This window comes from Amblyraja radiata, chromosome 31 (assembly GCF_010909765.2).
Source record: "Amblyraja radiata isolate CabotCenter1 chromosome 31, sAmbRad1.1.pri, whole genome shotgun sequence".
Taxonomy (NCBI): domain Eukaryota; kingdom Metazoa; phylum Chordata; class Chondrichthyes; order Rajiformes; family Rajidae; genus Amblyraja; species Amblyraja radiata.
In genome coordinates, this window is record NC_045986.1 from 26,325,311 (window position 1) to 26,344,342 (window position 19,032).

Sequence of the window (19,032 nt, forward strand, 5' to 3'; positions counted from 1 at the left end):
CTAAGAAGATGCGTGGTGTATCTCGATAGAACAATCATGTGGATAGACTTGACTTGTACTCGCTTGAATTTAGAAGATTGAGGGGGGATCTTATAGAAACTTACAAAATTCTTAAGGGGTTGGACAGGCTAGATGCAGGAAGATTGTTCCCGATGTTGGGGAAGTCCCGAACAAGGGGTCACAGTTTAAGGATAAGGGGGAAATCTTTTAGGACCGAGATGAGAAAAACATTTTTCACACAGAGAGTGGTGAATCTGTGGAATTCTCTGCCACAGAAAGTAGTTGAGGCCACAGTTCATTGGCTGTATTTAAGAGGGAGTTAGTTGTGGCTAAAGGGATCAGGGGGTATGGAGAGAAGGCAGGGATGGGATACTGAGTTGGATGATCAGCCATGATCATATTGAATGGCGGTGCAGGCTCGAGGGGCCGAATGGCCTCCACTCCTGCACCTATTTTCTATGTGAGGACGTGAGTTGCTGAAGGATGCCGCTGTCCCGCTTCGACCTCCCACCAGCAGGGGGAGCCGCACGAAAGTAATTCCGGGAGCGATGTGGAATGGCCGCCACCAGTGGTGTTAGGCCAGCACGGGGTGGAAGGTGCTGGAAGCGGGACACCGGGGCCGGGGACAGGGCCGGGGCCAGAGCGGGAGCGGCTGTAATCGTGGTATTGTTCAAATTCCGTCTATTGTCGAAAGTCGGGAAGCTAAAATGAAAGTACATGGGTTTGGAAGATTCATACAGTCGTGAGGCGCGGAGAAAGGGGGCGGATTGTCCGTCGCCGGCGACAGTTAGTTAGTGGCGTGAGGCTGCACTTGGTGTTGTGTGTGTGGTGGTGGTGGGGGGGGCAAATAGAGTTAGGGTGGGATATTAGAAAGGATTTCAGTCTGGGAGCAGAGAGATTTGCAGTACAGGAGGGGGAGGCAGGTGGCTGCTGCAATGTGAGAGAGGGCAGGCACAAAATGCTGGAGAAACTCGGTGGGTGAGGCAGCATCTATGGGGAGAAGGAATGGGCGACGTTTCTGGTCGAGACCCTTCTTCAGACCAAAGATCTTATAGCAGAGCTCCTCTATAATCTTTGCTTCAGACCAGTATCTTTGCTTCAGACTGATGTCAGGGGAGGAGGGAGGGGGCTAGAATGTAGTCGGAGACAGTAATACTAGTGGGAGAACTGGGAAGGGGATGGAGAGAGAAAGCAAGGGCTATCTTCTCTGAAGTTAGAGAAGTCAATGTTCATACTGCTGGGGTGTAGGCTACCCAAGGGCAATATGAGGTGCTGTTCCTCCAATTTGCGCTGGTCCTCACTCTGACAATGGGGGAGGACCAGGTCAGATTGGGAATGGGAGGGGGGGTTGAAGTGCTGAGCCACCGGGAGATCAGGTAGGTTAAGACGGACTGAGCGGAGGTGTTCCAACGAAACGATCACCGAGACTGTGCTTGGTCTCGCCGATGTAGAGAAGTTGACCTGGAAGAGCGGATACAGTAGATGAGGTTTAGAGGAGGTACAAGTGAACCTCTGCCTCAGCTGGAGAAACGGTTTGGGTCCTTGGATGGAGTCAAGGGGGGAGGTAAAGGGACAGGTGTTGCATCTCCTGTGGTTGCAAGGGAGAGTACCTGGGGAGGAGGTGGTTTGGGTGGGAAGGGACGAGTTGACCAAGTAGTTTCAGAGGGAACGATTTCTCCGGAAAACAGAAAGGGGTGGAGATGGGAAGATGTGGCCAGTCGTGGAATCCCGTTGGAGGTGGCAAAAATGTTGGAGGGGTTATATGCTGTACGCCACGGCTGATGGGGTGGAAGGTGAAGACAAGGGGGACTCTGTCCTTGTTACGAATGGTGGTGAGGGGGAGTAAGAGCGGAACTGTGGGATATTGAGGAGACCCTAGTGAGAGCCTCATCTATAACGGAAGAAGGGAATCCCTGTTTCCTACAGAATGAGGTCATCTCCGATGCCCTGGTATGGAACACCTCATCCTGGGCGCAAATGCAGTGTTGATGGAAGAATTGGGAGTAGGGGACAGAGTCTTTACAGGAAGCAGGGTGGGAAGAAGTGTAGTCAAGATAGCTAATGGGAGTCAGTAGGTTTGTAGTAGATGTTGGTCAATAGTCTATTTCCTGTAATGGAAACGGTGAGATTTAGAAACGGTAGGGAGATGTCAGAGATGGTCCAAGTGAATTTGAGTGCAGGATGGAAATTAGTTGTGAAGTTGATGAAGTCAGTGAGTTCTGCATGGGTGCATGCAGTCATCAATGTAGCGGAGATAGAGTTCAGGGATAGTGCTAGTGTACGCCTGGAACAAAGATTGTTTGACGTACCGTGCAAGGAGGCAGGCATAACTGGGGCCCATGCGAGTGCCCATAGCTACTCCTTGGATTTGGAGAAAGTGGGAGGAGTTGAAGGAGAAGTTGAGGGTAAGGACCAGCTCTGCTGGGCGAGAGGTATGGGAGAGGGTGTTGTGTTGGAGAGGAGGGAAGACGGGTGTAGTGTAGGAGGGCAAGGCAGAGTGTGGTTTCATGTGGCGATGGGGCAGGGGCAGTGTAAGCGAGACAACCTCACATTCTGGCACGTTATTTTGCATCTGCCAAATTCTTGTTAACTTACTAGGCTTGTCTATAGTTCATTGAAGCTTCTTTACATCTTCCTCCCAGCTCACATTTTATAATTTAGCATTATCAGCGCAAAGGAAAGATGACATTGGTTCCCTCAGTCAAATCATTGACTTAAATTGTAAAAAGCTGGAGCATAAGTATCAATCCCAGCAGTACTGTACAGTATGCCAACCCGAGAAAGATCCATTTGGTTCTATTCGGTCTGTCACAATATTGCAACTAAGTGCACTGATAACCAATTTCCTATGTAGGACTTCATTGAAAGCCTTCTGAAAATCCAATGCTTGTCACATGCTCAAAGAACTCAATAGAAATGCACCCGGCCAAATAGTTGTTTTTGGTGGGTTGTGGGTACTGAGTTGTGAAGTGTGCTTGCAGTTTGCTTTGGCAGACAATGCACATTGGGACATAGTGGAGAGAATATAAAGAAAAGGGTTATGAGGATTAACTGGGTATGATCAGTCTGAAGAAGGGTTTCGGCCCGAAACGTTGCCTATTTCCTTCGCTCCATCGATGCTGCTCCATCCGCTGAGTTTCTCCAGCACTTTTGTCTACCTTTGTCTACCTGGGTATGAAATGGTTATATGCAATGAGAGAATAGGTATGGGGAAATGAACATGGTTGTTGCTGTAAATTTTTTCAAGATATGAAAATGTTTTTGATTGAGGTGAGGAATAGGAGCAAGGAATAATTGGAATTTATTGCAATGTGCATTAGGGGATTATCAAGGTGTATAGAATTACTAACAATAGTACGGTGCTTTTAATTGTAGGCAGATTATAGATTGCCTGTTGCATAAAGTCACTACCTTGAGCACTAAGCAGGTTTCAGAGCTGGCTGGAATACTAAGGGAATGGAGTTTTGGAAGAGAAAACTGATTAATTGTAGAGATGGATTTAGAGAAGGTAGTAGAGTTGAATGACAGCAATCAAAAACAAATATTTGAAACCAGGTTAATTACTGTTGCAAATAATTAAAAATAACAGATTAAAACAGAAGGATTTTAAGAGATGTGGCGTTACGTTTTCTTGATTCTGCATTTCTATGTAATCATTCTGTCAGATCTGTCAATCACCCACATTGAATACTCAGACACGCACCAGAAAGCTGAATAATTACTGATTTTTTAAATATGTTATTTCTCCTCTCAAGCAGTTGGATCGTGCTGAAACTAACAAAAGATGAGAGTCACTAATCCAGCGGGGATGTGTTTGAGCCAGTCTGTTTCCACAGTAGCTCGGCGCCGCAGGTGGAAGCGCAAGACCATGTTGGTACTGACTGATGTTTCAGGAGCCAAGCAGCTGAGCGTGCTCACGCGACGTTGCTGCTTACTTGCCCCCTGTCGCCGCAGAATGAAGAGACCACGCCTCAGACACAGCACAATAAATGCCGTTGAATGGGAAAGTGCCAAAGAAAAATGTGAGGATGATGAAAATCTGCAATCAAATACTGGTGAACTACACAAGGAAGAAAATAAAACTGAGCCCCCATCTCAAAACTTGGAGGAAAAGGTCAACATTTCATTAAAAAAGAGCAGGACTTTAATAGAGCAGGCGAATGGAACTGAGGAGAAAGAGGAAGGAATCGAGCAACAGTGTTTGAATGCCGGCTTGTTTACAATTAATGGTGGGCTTAATGGTGAACCATTTGAAGATCTTGTTGACAATGGCACTGCATCCTCCGAAGTCAATGCAAGATTTTGTTTCACTGCAATTAACACTGGGAATGAACAAAGTATAGTCCTCATGTCACCATCACAGGTATTAAAGAGTTTTGTTTTGCTCCTTGCTCCTTCAGCCCCTCGCCCTTCATGCGGTGTTGAATTATCAGACTTCTGAACAGTCCTTTTAAAAGCTAGTGTACTGTCTGACTCGCCTCTACCCCATTGCGAACATTGTTCTTTGCCTCTGGAACTGGTGCTCTGCAACACTGAGATCATAAGAGACAGTAGCAGCATTAAACCATTCACCTCATAGAGTGTGCTCTGCCACTTGATCATGACTGGTCTATTGTTCTCTCTCAATCCTATTCTCTCGCTTTCTCCCTGTAAATTTTGATGCCCTTCCTAATCAACAACCTATCAATCTCTGTTTTAAAAATACCCAATTACTTGGCCTCCACAGCTTTCTGTGGCAATGAATTACACAGATTCACCACCATATAGCTAAAGAAATTCCTCCTCATCTCCGTTCTAAAGGAATGTCCTTTTATTGACCTCCAATTCAGGTAGTCCTTGCTTTCTCCTTCCTATCCCCTTCCCAGCTCTCCCACAAGCCTACTGTCTCCGCTTCTTCCTTTCTTTCCCCCCCATCCCCCCAGACATCAGTCTGAAGAAGGGTCTCGACCCAAAACGTCGCCTATTCCTCCTCTCCATAGATTGCTGCCTCACCCACTGAGTGCAAAACCGCTGAGTGCAAAACCTCTGAACCCTCCCCAATGCCAGCACTTCCTTCCTCGGATATGGAACCCAAAACTGCAGTCAATATTCCAAATATGGTCTGATCAGCACCTTATAAAATCTCAGCTTTATATCCTTGCATTTATATTCTGGTCATCTTAAAATGAATGCTAACATTGCATTTGCCTTCTGTACTACTGACTCAACCTGTAAATTAATCTTTTGCAAATCCTGCACCAGCACCTCCAAGTCCCTTTGCCCCTCTGATTTCTGAATTCTTTTCCCATTTAAATAATAGTCTACACCTTTAGCCCTTCCACCAAAGTGCATGATAGTTCACTTTGCTATGCTGTATTCCATTCACCACTTCCTTGTTCACCCTCCAAAACCCATCCAATTTCTTCTGCAGACTCCCTGCTTCCTCAACTCCATCTTTGGGGTGGAAGATTGCAACCTTCACGTGGTCCGCCCTGTTTCACCGAATGCAATCAAACCGACGTGCACAATCAAATAAGATCAAATAGAACAAGTTGTCCTACAACTTTAGGCTGTGCACGCCATACGCAAGAAGGAGAACTCCATCTTTCCCTCCACATATTATCATGTCATCTGCAAACTTGGCTACAAATCCATCATTCCCCCCCCACCCCAGCCTTGAAGTATTGACTCACTAGTCTTTTTGTTGCTCTTTACCAATGTTGTTTTTTTCTTTGTGAGCACAGAGATTGACTGTTATAAGACATTATGTCATGTAATCCTTGTTGAGAGTGAAAGACACATTTTTACCATGAATTTCAATTTGGCTTTAATTTACACAGATACTGACTTTTCGAGGAAGATGTCAAGTAACATGCCTGTATGGGAGTGTTCAGGTATTTGGGTTTACAATTAGAGAGGGGCAGCCCGCATACCATCTGTACTCTTTACCAACACATGCTGCGCTGAGCATCGAGGCTCTGCCTCATTGTAAACCAGGCCTGACGAAGCGTGAGATGAAAATGGAAGTGAAATCAGTTCTACGACACCATGTAGCAGCAGGTGAGGATCTGGGATCCACGGAAAGAAATACTAGTTGTTAGACCAGATGCATCAAATGTCTATTGTACCATTTGTGTAGCAAGAGGATGGTGCGTGGTACACGGGGTCTGCAGGAATTTATTCCTATTGCAAGTTGTAAGGGCCTTGTCTGATGGCTTTAGCAAAGCTGAAATGTAAGTTTCCAGCACACCCCTGGCCTTTCTCATTCTGCACTCACTGAACTTGAGGTCACCGAAAACGTTGTTGCCCGTGTCCTAACTTGGATCAACTTCTGTTCACCCATACTCAAGCATACTATCTCCTGGTTAAATAACACCTTGCCTTTAAAATATGTAGGAAGGAACTGCAGATGCTGGTTTAGACCGAAGATAGACACAAAATGCTGGAGTAACTCAGCGGGACAGGCAGCATCTCGGGAGAGAAGCAATGGGTGGCGTTTCGGGTCGAGACCCTTCTCTCGACCAGAAACGCCACCCATTTCCATCTCACCAGAGATGCTGGCTGTCCCGCTGAGTTACTCCGGCATTTTGTGTCTCTCTTCCTTTAAAATCTTTATTCGGGTTTCTAAATCCTGCTGTGGTCTCATTCCTCCATATTTCTGTAATTCTTTTCCCAACTATCTGTCTTATCCACTTGGGCTGAATGTAATTACAGTGTGAGTGCCCAAGTCTGCAACTAACAAACATCTTGGTTTGGATTTTCCCTCCCTCTGCTTCGTTTCCTTCTTTAAAAAAATATTTTAAAAGTCACCTCTTAATATTGACCTATTATCTTAATTACTCTTGGCAGCTTTTGTGTTTGATAATGTTCCTGTAAAGGTGCAAGGGTGCATATAAGCTGAAATTGTTGTAGAATAAAATTGGGAGTGTTTTTAATAATACTGGGATTTACACTTTTCTAAATTCTGCACCTTTTATTGTGACAACTAGTAATGGCCGTAAATAGATACCCAGGAAGGCTACCAAACGGTATAAAAAGTAAAACAAAACAAGGTTTGCATTCTTTTTGTGAAGTTTAAGGACATTTAAAATATAGTCTGAAGAAGGGTTTCGACCCGAAGCGTTGCCTATTTCCTTAGCTCCATAGATGCTGCCGCACCCGCTGAGTTTCTCCAGCATTTTTGTCTACCTAAAATATATTGACAGTGCTTTACTCTTTATCTGACCCATTTGGTATCTGTCCTAGATGTGTTTGTTGGGATGGAATGAGAGGGTTTGCTAAGCTGAAATCGCTTCCCTAATTTTTCTAGCTGAATTCAGGTTCTGATAAAAAGGTCATCAACCTAAAACATGGACTCTGTTTCTCTCTGAAAAATGCTGCTGGAGTTGCTGAGTATGTCTAACACTCGCATTTTAGTTTAGGATTGCTAATGGGGGTATTTTGGTGTTGTGCTCCTAATCTCTGTATTTATTGCAGCTTCAAGACATATTTTGATGAAGGAGGTGACATCTTCGAGCTCAGTCCTGCTGTTGGAGCATCTTGATAGCCCAGAAACACTCTTTCTGTCCAACATCTCTGACTACAAGGAAATATTTGCATCACATTCAGTGAGTGGTTTATAAGATTTACAACCACATCCAAAGAATGCTGTCTGGGTTTAGTGCATGTGTTTGTGAGTGTCCAGGATGTTATCACTGTCGAGTGACTCTTGTTCTGTGGATAAATGTAGGGCTGCCTACAACACTGAGGTTGTGTTATGTATTAGTTTGTACTGAAAACTGCAGATCTCTGTCCGAGCAGCCTTTAAAATAGGCTTTCAATTGCTAACCATTGTTTGTTATTTACTAATCTGAATAAAATAAGATCAATAAGATTGGATGCAATTGAAGATTAAGAGACATTTAAAATGAATTGGAATGGTAAATTAGGGATAATACTGATGTAAGAAAATAAACAGCTTGCCAGTTTTTTGAACATTCCAAAATACTTTATTGCCAATTTAAAGTGTGGTCACTGTCGTAAAATACAATGTACAATATTAGCCATAGAAAGCTTCATCATGCAGAATGAATATGATTAATTTATTATAGGGTCCGAGCGAAACATACCTCCATTACTTCCAATGTCTGTCAGAGATACTTGAGCAGTTTTATAAAATGTCAACATGAGGTACAGATGTTGTATTTGGGATTTGAAGATGGTCGAGGATTACTTGGGTGCTGTGAGCAAATTAGGCTATTGCTCTTGAGAATTGCTGAAACTGCAATGAGCCGCTCATTCATTTATTTGGTGCTGAGAGTCTTCGTTGTGGTATTATATCTCATGATTGGCCTTTATCCATTTATTGCAGATAGTCAAACCATTATTCCTGATGCAGTATAGTTTACTGAGTATAGTTTAACATTTCTGTATCAAATTATACAGTGAATTTAATTTATTTTTTGGACTCTTACCTTTCAGAAAGGGATGATTTCTGGGAAAGTTGCATTCAATGAATGCGCAGCATTGGCGTCTATTGGGGTAGTTGTTCTTCCCGATGATCAGGGGATGAATATGTCCGAAAGCTGGACGGCCACTGTGCAGGAACTTGTAAAGACGTGTCTTGGTAAGCATTGGGGACTTGATGTTGATGGAGGAAGGATTTGGAACATGGCAAGTATGAAGATTTAGTGTTTCTGCTGCCCTTGTTATATCATTGCTTTACACAGGCATTCACCAGAGAGTTCTACAGTGTGAATACAGGCCCTATAACCGCTCACGTCATGCCAACATTATGCCTCTCTATACTAATGACAGTTGCTTAAACATAAAATGGGTGCTGGATTAGACCATTCGGCCCTCTAAGCCAGCATTGCCATTTAATATGATCATGGCTGATCATCTAAAATCAGTATCCCGTTCCTGCTTTTTCCTCGTATCCCTTGATTCCTTTAGCCCTAAGAGCTAAATCTAACTCTCTTGAAAACATCCAGTGAATTGGCCTCCACCGCCTTCTGTGGCAGGGAATTCCACAGATTCACAAATCTGGATGAATGTTTTTCCTCATCTCAGTCCTAAATGGCCTACGCCTTATTCTTAAACTGTGACCCTGGTTCTGGACTCCCCCAACATCGGCAATATTTTTCCTGCATCTAGCCTGTCCATTCCTTTAAGAATTTTATATGTTTCTATAAAATCCCCTCTCATCCTTCCAAATTACAGTGAATACAAGCCCAGTCGACCTATTCTTTCATCACATGTCAGTCCTAACATCCCGGGAATTAACCTGGTGAACCTGCGCTGCACTCCCTCAATAGCAATAATGTCCTTCCTCAAATTAGGAGCCAAAACTGGACACAATATTCCGGGTGTGGTCTCACCAGGGCCCTGTGCAACTGCAATAGGACCTCCTTGCTCCTAAACTCAAATCCTCTCGCAATGAAGGCCAACATGTCATTAGCTTTCTTCACTGTCTGCGCAGGTTATTATCTGCAAAAAAAGTGAAGCGGTCTATTTTGACACAAAAAATAAAGTATATTACCTAAACTTTCGGATACTGAAATGCACGTACAGCAAATAATTGGGAAAACTAACATGTTTTCATTTATTGCAAGGGAAATTAAAATATAGAACTATGGTTATGATTCATATATATATATATAGGGCATTGCTGAAATCACACCTGGAGATCAATGTACAGTATTGGTCTCTTTATTTAAGGAAGGGTATAAATGTATTGGAAGCAATCGTAGAAAACAGATACGTGGAATAGACAGGTTATTGAATGAGGAAAGGTTGGCGAGTCGAGACTAGCATATGCTAGAGTATAGAAAAATGAGAGGGGACTATTTAAAGCATGCAAGATCCTGAGGATTAGGCAGTATGGTTGTGAAAAGGATGTTTATTTTTCTGAGACCCTAGTCCTTAAATGTTTCAATAAAGAGGAGACACAAGAAACTGCTGATGCTGGAATCTTGAGCAAAATACGAAATGCTGGCCGAATTCAGCCTGACCCACTGAATTCCTCCAGCACTTTGATTCATAACAAGTAAGTGACAAAAGGTTACCAGGGGATTACAGGAATGGGGAGGTTGTTATCATATTTGCTGCTATTGAATTGGAACCGAGTGGTTTACTTCTATTCCAGTCATGGTGTTAATATGATTAAGTTGTGCTACAGTGTGTAATGCATATATGGTTTCATTTTAGAAGATGACAATGGGTATCCTGTCATCTTGACATGCGGAGGAAAGAATGTAGGGAAGTCAACCTTTAACAGACATCTCATGAACTCGCTTCTGAATCAGTAAGTTTTATTACACCTTGCATTAACTTTTCAATGATGGGGAATATTACATTTCCCCATATTTAGAATGTGAATGTTTTAACTGCAAAAATGATCTAATGACTGTGACTGATCCACATAGATTGATGGCGTGTTTCATGTTGAATGGGCACTGATGGCTAAGTGATTTATTATAATACACTATATTTTCTCAAGCTGTTGTCCGGTTTATGAATTTTATCTACCTGAGGCGATAGCAGAGAAACGTTATCATCGTTTAATTATCTCTCCCACAGCATTCCATGTGTAGAATTTCTCGAACTTGACGTAGGTCAGACGGAATTTAGTCCCCCTGGCTGCATGGCACTAAACTTGGTGACAAAGCCTATTTTCAGTAAGTATACAACTGAACAATGTTGATGCAGGTAGCCTTTGGAATACAATGACTTAAAAAAAAAAATGGAGCATGCTAAAGCTAAACATCCGGGGAGAAGATAATGTTACGGTTTAGTTTTAACACAAAAAAACAAGGAATCTGCTTTTGTTCTTGCTGTGACGGAGGATGAAGTTGACTTTTTGCGCATGCAAATTCTTTGCTCATCACTCACCACTTTTACTCCCACCCTTTACTCCAGTTCCTGACACACGCATGATCTTGCACTCTCATGCTTGCACTTACAGTCATTTCTATAATTATAATTATAAGACTATAATTTCTCTGCCTACTGTCATGCACATTCTCCTTTCTTTTCCCACATTGTGTTTAATTCCTTTATCTTTTAATAGGTCCTCCTTACATGCATCAGTGTGAACCGCGCAAGATGGTGTATTATGGTAATGTGCTCTGTGATCAACACCCAGATCGATATATGAACATTGTGAGGTACCTCTTTGCAGAGTACAAGAAAGAGGCTCCACTGGTCATAAATACCATGGGCTGGTTCAAAGGTCAGAAACCTTACAATACAATCGAGTATAGATGATAAAGTGTCATTTGGCCCTTTTAAGTCATGTTTGTACGTTTTAAAATGTTCTCACACTGCAGAAAGCGGCTATTAGGCTTCTCAAATCTTTGCTTCCTCTCAGAATAATCCTCCACTTATTTCCCAGTTTCTCACTGACTTGCCAGAAACTGCACTTAGATTATTATCTGAAGACCCGAAACGTTGCCTATTTCCTTCGCTCTATAGATGCTGCCTCACCCGCTGAGTTTCTCCAGCATTTTTGCCTACCTTCGGTTTTCCAGCATCTGCAGTTCCTTCTTAAACATAGATTATTTTACTTAATGAAACAAAGGATAACCTACCAACCATCTTCTTGGGATGTTGGAGAAACTGGAGTCCCCAGAGGAAACCTGCACAGTCACAGGGAGAAAGCCAAGCTCCGAATGCTGGTCAAGATCAAGCCCAGGTTTGCTGTCCACGTGGAACAATAGCACTACCTTCTACATCACTGCCATTCAGAAACTTGGATACTAAGATTGCTTTATTTCCATTAATTAAACCCCACTCCCACAGCATATTGGAGTATACATTCCATAGGTACCACTGCCTTCCATTTGCACATGAAGTGAATATTCTTTGATATATTGTTAGCCCTTGTTTCCCAGAAATAGCACGAGAGTGTAGAAATTCTCAATCCAGACTAACAGCACCTGAGATAATGATTTGCATAATTAACCTATTTAATATGAGACAATTTAATATGATACAGTATGCGCAGTTCTAGTTTCTCCCATGTAGTTGACAACATTGGCTAAATGATGCTTCCCATTATTGTTAGAATAAATGGCAAACCATTATCTTCAAGATATTGTCTCATGTCAGATAGTTTCAGGAGCTAAATGTACTTTGCAGTTATGTCATCTCCTGCCACAATTGTCATCCACTTGTGATCTGGACACCTTCAACAGTCATTTTAAAACTAAGCTGGAGAATAGTTTTGAAAAAATGAATACAAGAGTATATTTTGGTAACTCCACTGTCTATTCCTTTTGCTCATTATTTTGATTTTGCAGTTTAAATTTAATATAACTGTTTTACAGTAAATTAATCACTTTGATAAATTTGTATAATGATTACAGAATGGCGATTGTGTTATTAGAGGAACAATATTGAATTCATTTATACGAGTCATCATACATTTTGGGAAAAGTCCCGGATCAAAATCATGCCATTTTATACTCACGCATTTAGCCTCAATCGGTCTCTGTCAAATCCACCTGATCTTGAACACTACCTGTCTCCCTTCCTCTTTGATAGGATTTGGCTTGTCTGTTTTGATTGATCTGATCCGTTTTTTGGCACCAACCCATGTGGTACAGCTGGTCGCCACGAGGGGGAGCCAAGACTTTGTGCTTCTGACAGCGGACTTTGTGCAGACAGCTGCAGGGTGGCAGACCAAGGGGAAACACCAAATTCAGCAAAAGCCCGCGAACCTCAAGTTGTCCTCAAACTCCTCATCTTCAGATGAGGAGATGCAAATGCACGTGGGACACCAGGGACACAAATGGATGTGCATTCATTCTGAGTTTCCTGGAGTGGAAGATGGAAGATGTTCGTAAGTATAACTATGTTATGTTAATATCTCCTATTACTCTAAACACCTAACAGGGATACAAGTGTCTGTTCCCTCCCAATATTCAGCAGGTCAAGCAATCTCTATGAAGGGAGAAACAGAATCAACATTTCAGATGGATGACCAGTGAACAGTGTATATTAATTGTACAGAGTACTCGCTGTATACTGCACAAGAGAAACTGGCCAAGCTTCCTCTATACCACCCACAAGGATAAAAGGAACTGGTTCCAAGAAACCTCCAACTTCCTCCTTTTTACGTAAACTATTTTTACACAAAGATATATTTGTGGTTATTTTCATATACAAGTCCCCTACCCACTTCTTGTCTTTGTGCAATGGAAAATTTGAATATTTTGTGAGTGAATACATGTATGGATGAGGAGGATGCATTTCGGCGAGGGGGACGCATAACTCTGGATGTGGCGATTAGGTGATCTCATTTCAAGTACAGATATATGGTCACAACTCTCGTAGATTATTCAGCATAGAAATTAGACATTTGCTTCAACTAATATGGACCAGGATTTATGTTGTATTTAGGCTTCCATCCATCCTTCATTTTCTGACTACAGTAAGGTCTAGTTTAAATAACCTGTTTAGAACAAATTTTGGTTATAGCGGATGGACATATCAACAGCTGATCGTGCACATCCCCTGCCGCTCACAGCATCGGCCACCCGCACTACCTCCCTGGCCGCTTGCAGTGCTGGCTGACCTCAGCGCTCTCAGCCCCAGCCACCCGTGCTGTCCCCGTCTCGCACGGCCGCGACGACCATTTGCAGAGCCAGCCGCCTACGCCACTTCCAGACCGGACCTTCTCCCGCCACTGCTGGCCAACACGCATACCTTGGCCGCTTTTAAGCCGTGCCTTCTCCCGCCACTGCTGGCCAACACACATACCTTGGCCGCTTTTAAGTCGTGCCTTCTGCCGCCACTGCCAACCCTTACCTGCGCTCCATCCCACTGGCCGCGACCATTGACTCCGCCCGCAGCCACCCCTCCCTCAGCCACCTGCAGGCCGGGGCAGTTAATTCACCTGGATTTCAGGCCCAATTCCAGACCGAGAATCAGAAGAAGGGTCTCGATCCAAAATATCACCTATTTACATTGTCCAGAGATGCTGCCTAGCCTACTGAGTTACTCCATCTAGCAGTTTGTGTCCATTTGTGCATTAACCAGCAACTGTAGTTGTTTGATTCTACTACACGTACAATGATAATACCTTACTTGGTTATAGTGGACAATCGGCAATTACGGACACCATTCTTCCCCCCCCCCTCCCCCTCAATGGTCCATTATAACAAAGGTTTACTATATATCAGCTTCTATAAATGCCTAGTGTTTACCCTAGTGTTTATCAAGCTTACTTTTTAATTTATGTATTTATACTGTTAGCCTCACCACACTCTTTGATGTCAATTTTTTTTAAACAATCTAAAACAGCTTTGTTAATTTCTCACAATTTATTATCTCTTGCATTGACTTTTCATTTTTTCTCTTCCCAACAAGTGTAAGTAGCCTTATTATCAAAATTGTTTGAAATTTTAAGGTCCCTGAGCTTGGCCCTGAGCTTTACCTTTATTTGTTCTGCGAGTATTGTTTTGTTGTCCCAATATTTGATGCCTGATAATAGAGCTGTGTTGGATGCAATGCAGGCAACTCCCTGTCCTGACACCCCTTCAAAGCCACTAATAATAAATTTTTTCCACCAGAAAATCCCGCAGCAATGTGCTGAGAGATTTGGCTCTTCTGGGTTCTTTCAGCCACCTGCAGTCATTGGACATCCGCCACCCCTTATCCTTGCATAGTATGTTGCCATATCAGGTAAGTGCCATTCCTTAAATTCTTTTTTGCTTATTTCTGTCAACTCAACATTTGAAGCTTCACAATGTAGGTACTTTTTAATGTTTCATTTAGGTTGCATTTACCTGTGTAATCTGTTTATTTTGCTTTTGGGGACTTAATATTGTGAATTTCCAATAAACTGCACAGGAATTATGGAATGGATAATCTAATCTGATCCTTCAATGGGAAATTTAGGAAGGTGAACATGGCATTATCCTTTAATGAAACAGTAAATGCTGGCAAATATTCAGCAGGTCGAGCAGGGAGAAACAGAGTCAACATTTCAGACGGATGACCATTCTTCAGAACATGCAATATGGAAAAGCTCTATTTGTAGAAATTAGGGCAAAGCAGTTTGCTTCTGGCTCCTGTCGAACCAGACTTATTGTTTTCCTGCACTGAAGCCATGAGTCTCTTTGCAAATAATGAATGTGGACTTCAGGGCAGTCCATCGACTATGATGCTCTGCAGTGCCAGTTTATTGATGAACTGTTAGGTGACAAAGTAAATCGCACAGTAAACTGCAGAGGGATAACTGCATGGATAGCCATCACAATGGTGGTCCTGAATCATCTGTTACCAGTGTCAAAGAGTCTTTTCCATCCTTCTTGAGGCGCTAGAGATATAATCTTCATTGCTTGCCCTCTCAAAAAAAGGAAGAATAGTTTTGCATTCCAGGTGTGATTCATGTTAAAAGTCATGCTCTGAGTGGTGGTGGGAGTTATCTCGGTAGTCTAAGATGTCAATAAACCTTTTATTCTATAAATTTATGTTTTTGTGTTTTTTTTTGCAGGTGCCATTTAATGCAGTCGTTCTACATGTGTTGCACTGTGATGTGACACCCACACATATCTTGTATGCAGTCAATGCTAGTTTGGTGGGTCTGTGCAGAATACCAGGTGGTGTCAAGACCCATGCAGATGGACCCGTATTACTCTCTCAGTCTCCAATATGTGATTGCTTTGGTGTTGGTAAGTGTTAAAGGAGTCTTGTGTCACATCATATACTACAGGGCAAAATGTACTATTCACAATCCAATTCCACCAAGTCATCAGAAGAGAGGATGAAAGCTTTACTGTTTTATGGAGCTTGGTTTAGGATAACCACCAGTGGTTAAGTTGAATGATCAGCTCTGATTCATTAATCATGAATCTGTGGATAGATTCAGACCATCAAGTCACTTCTTCGTACAGACAATGATGAAATATATTCACTGTTGTTAAATCTGGCAGTATTTCTCCCTAAACGTGATATTTATTATTAGAGGAGTATTCACCAGATCACTGAATATGTTTTAATGTGAGTTGGTTGAAAGGGTTAGAGCGTAATGTTTTCTGCAAGTGGCAGCCTATGAAAATGAGGAAGTCTTTCAGCATGGTGGAGCAGTTCAGTGTAAGTTTCTGCTCTGGTGTCTGATATTGATTATTTGATGAGGGTGTTGCTACCAAAACTGCTGGGTGGAACTTGATACAATGAGTGTTGTTAACTGCAAATCTTACAGCTACTTCGGTACATGTTATTGAAAGATGGACCAATGTACTTAGACATCCATTTACTTTTATGATTGTCCCAGTAGAATCTCTTGGCCATTGAGCGCACAGACTGTCCTCGCACACCAAACAATCCAGGGACCTGACGAGTGAATGGTGGAGGCACATTGGGCTTTGTGGGCATTGGAATCAGACATGGGCTCAAATGATATGTCCATGTTACCTCCGGCTTGGTTCCAAATCTCTGATGCCTGGAGCTGGAAATTGTTTGGGTTTTTTTCCCGCTATTTATTTATTCAGCAGGGTCACTTCTCCTGTTGCAGATTATGAGCCTCACAAATTCATTCATTTTCAAGCAGCGTGCCAATGCTTTCTAGGTTTTCCAGCTGGGGTCAGAGCTCTGAACCCGGAACAAACTTGGTAAGCCATGTTACCAAACTGATACAGGTTGATGCCAATATGCCTGACATTCCCTTTTAAACTAGCTCAAACTTCGAGGTAAACCAAAGTCGGGTATTTAGGCCATAGTCATGAAATAATCATTAATGCTGAATTTGATTTAATAAAAAAGTGATGAATTAGAATAAATTATTGTTGAATATTTCCATGAAATTGCATTTACAAGATAGTTAGGGGGATTATACTTCAAGGGCATGCAAAAATCAGGGCAAGTATTCAAACTTTTAAGAAATTAACTGCCATTGTTAAAATATTTCACAGCACTCTAATGTTGCCAGGTATTGGGCAGGATTGATAGTCATTGAGTATGAAGACAGAGGCACAGTCTGTCAAAGTGTTTCCAACAACGGATCAATTATGGTCATAAAGGTATTGTGCTTTGGCCCCGGCACAAACAGCCAGGGACTGGCCTCTCCTGAAAGGTTACACCCTGGAGCACACTGGAATACAAGGGTCTTGCATAAATTAGCAATTTCAACCAATTTTGCATTTGATGTTGACCCTCAGTACCAGTCTGCCCTAATGTGGCTTTAAATCTTGTTTCCTGGCGTTCTTGGAGTGGAGGCTAAAATATATTTCTCCACAGCTGTCCTACTGTTTGACTGTCACCCTTCTTCGAGTCATTTATGTTCTGTAATTATGCTATACAGAACCGCAATAATGTGGACAGACAAAGTTAGGCACAACTTGGACTTTAGAAATCTGGATGGTGTGCATTTGAGTAATTTTAGATCCCCTCTTCATAGGAATCATTCGTGGAATTAATCTGGAAAGGAGATTGTATTACATACTGACTTCCATTCCTGTAGCGAAACTGAAGCAGGTTAATTGTTTGCTTGTGGGGGCAGTCACCATCCCCAATTCTGTCTTCAGAAATCAGGTAAGATTTTGCCCAGGGAGTGAAGTGTAAATGGTCACTTGGCTGTGCAGTAAGTATCCACACTTGTTTTGGATATTAATGAGTCATTCTGGTATGCAAGAAAACTTGAAAGCTAATGCTGAGAATTTTGATGCTTCGGTATCAAATTATTGCTTTGAATACAGTCATATATAATTGATTATGATTTAATAATATAGTGGGTGGGGTACATTACGTGCTTCTGGTACATGTTGGAGATGTGTAATAACTAACTATTGGGTGGGACTGATTGTGTGATGCTATGTATGATTGGTCTGTCATTACAAGGGCTGGTGAAGTAGTAAACGAATTATGGTATATCACTGTAGTGATAAAGGGATCTCTTATTTGGGGAAGGGTCTGCCGTGATCCTGCGACAAAGATAATTCACATTCTACATGTGGGACTTGAGAGTTTAGGTGGAAAGGATTACGAAGCTTTATTAACTTCTGTGCTGGGGAAGAGTTTGGACTCGAACAGAAAGCGAGATGAGTATTGTTGGAGGGACACTAACATTTCTACTTTGGGTTACCCCCCCCCCGCCCTTAATCCCCCAACACTACTGCTGTCATTCACTGAAGGGCAAAGAATGGGCAGAAGCTATGGAAGCAGGTGTTTGGTGATAATGCAATTATATTGTGAAGCAGTCCTAGAATAATCTTGAGCCTGGAAGTGATGTCCCAGGAGATTTTTTCAAACCCTGTTTCTGACTGTTTTGTTTCCTTTTCAGGCTGGCGTGACAGGAGAGGTGCCATACTTGACATCTGACTATTCTTTTACTCTTTCTGGCGCTGGAAGGATTAAACCTTGTTGTCCTTTGAGGAGGCGCGAGCATCCTAAAGCTGTGTCATAATGGGGGTAAATACATATTCATAAGGAAATGTATACATGCAATGCTTGTAATGTGGTTTAATAGGCACTGTGCCTTAGGGTCTGGGGATTAAAGTTCAATGCAGTAAATGTAAGAGCCTGCAGACCCTTTATAACATTTATTTATAAAGGGCCTGCAGGCTTTTTTATTTATTTTGGCCACATTCTGTTTATTCTTCCACTGCCCACTCCAACATTTCCTGTGATAGAAACAAAATGCTGGAGTAACTTCTCTGGAGAGAAAGAATGGGTGATGTTTTGGGTCGAGACCCTTCTTCAGACTCTACGTTTCCCTGTGTCAGGCTCTGGTTGGATTCAGAACTGGATGGGGATTCTTTATTTTAAAGTTGGAGACCAAGCATTTGTTTTAATAAAGGGTTACTTGGTACTATAATGTTGTGCTTTTGTTCTTGCTAACATGTGGACTTTGTTTGTTTTATTTCTTGGGGAAAGATTGTGTGATTGTTGCATTGTTGGAACATTCAAAGATGGATGTGAAGTCTCCTTGGGCACTATTTAAAAAACAAAAACAGTCTACAGCCCATTGATCTGACTATTTCCCACAACAATGATTAACCTTTGATAGTTTTCCTAATCATAATTACTTAATAGCCAAATATATTTATCAACATGCGAGGAATTTGATTT

General features: G+C 42.2%; 1 protein-coding gene across 2 annotated transcripts; it reads left to right on the forward strand.

The window, feature by feature from the left end:
* Positions 1-524: 524 nt before the first annotated feature.
* nol9 (nucleolar protein 9) lies at positions 525-18,778 on the forward strand. Of its 2 annotated transcripts, none has more exons than XM_033048218.1 (13): positions 525-663; positions 3,756-4,363; positions 5,820-6,039; positions 7,456-7,586; positions 8,440-8,584; positions 10,168-10,264; positions 10,540-10,637; positions 11,030-11,191; positions 12,505-12,802; positions 14,535-14,646; positions 15,461-15,638; positions 17,363-17,496; positions 18,245-18,778. In XM_033048218.1, exons 2-13 carry the CDS (start codon positions 3,785-3,787, stop codon positions 18,365-18,367), a joined length of 2,277 nt encoding a protein of 758 aa, XP_032904109.1. In that variant the 5' UTR covers positions 525-663; positions 3,756-3,784; the 3' UTR covers positions 18,368-18,778. The 2 variants fall into 2 exon arrangements, with proteins under 2 accessions (XP_032904109.1, XP_032904110.1); XM_033048219.1 differs by having other exon boundaries at positions 10,171-10,264.
* The last annotated feature ends 254 nt before the right edge of the window (positions 18,779-19,032 follow it).

Excerpts from the sequence above, each read along its gene's own strand:
- nol9 (XM_033048218.1), top strand. The coding sequence starts at position 3,785 with ATGAGAGTCACTAATCCAGCGGGGATGTGTTTGAGCCAGTCTGTTTCC. Across the intron at positions 10,638-11,029 it reads GGTGACAAAGCCTATTTTCA|GTCCTCCTTACATGCATCAG; the intron begins GTAAGTATACAA and ends ATCTTTTAATAG. Across the intron at positions 15,639-17,362 it reads ATGTGATTGCTTTGGTGTTG|GAATCATTCGTGGAATTAAT; the intron begins GTAAGTGTTAAA and ends CCCTCTTCATAG.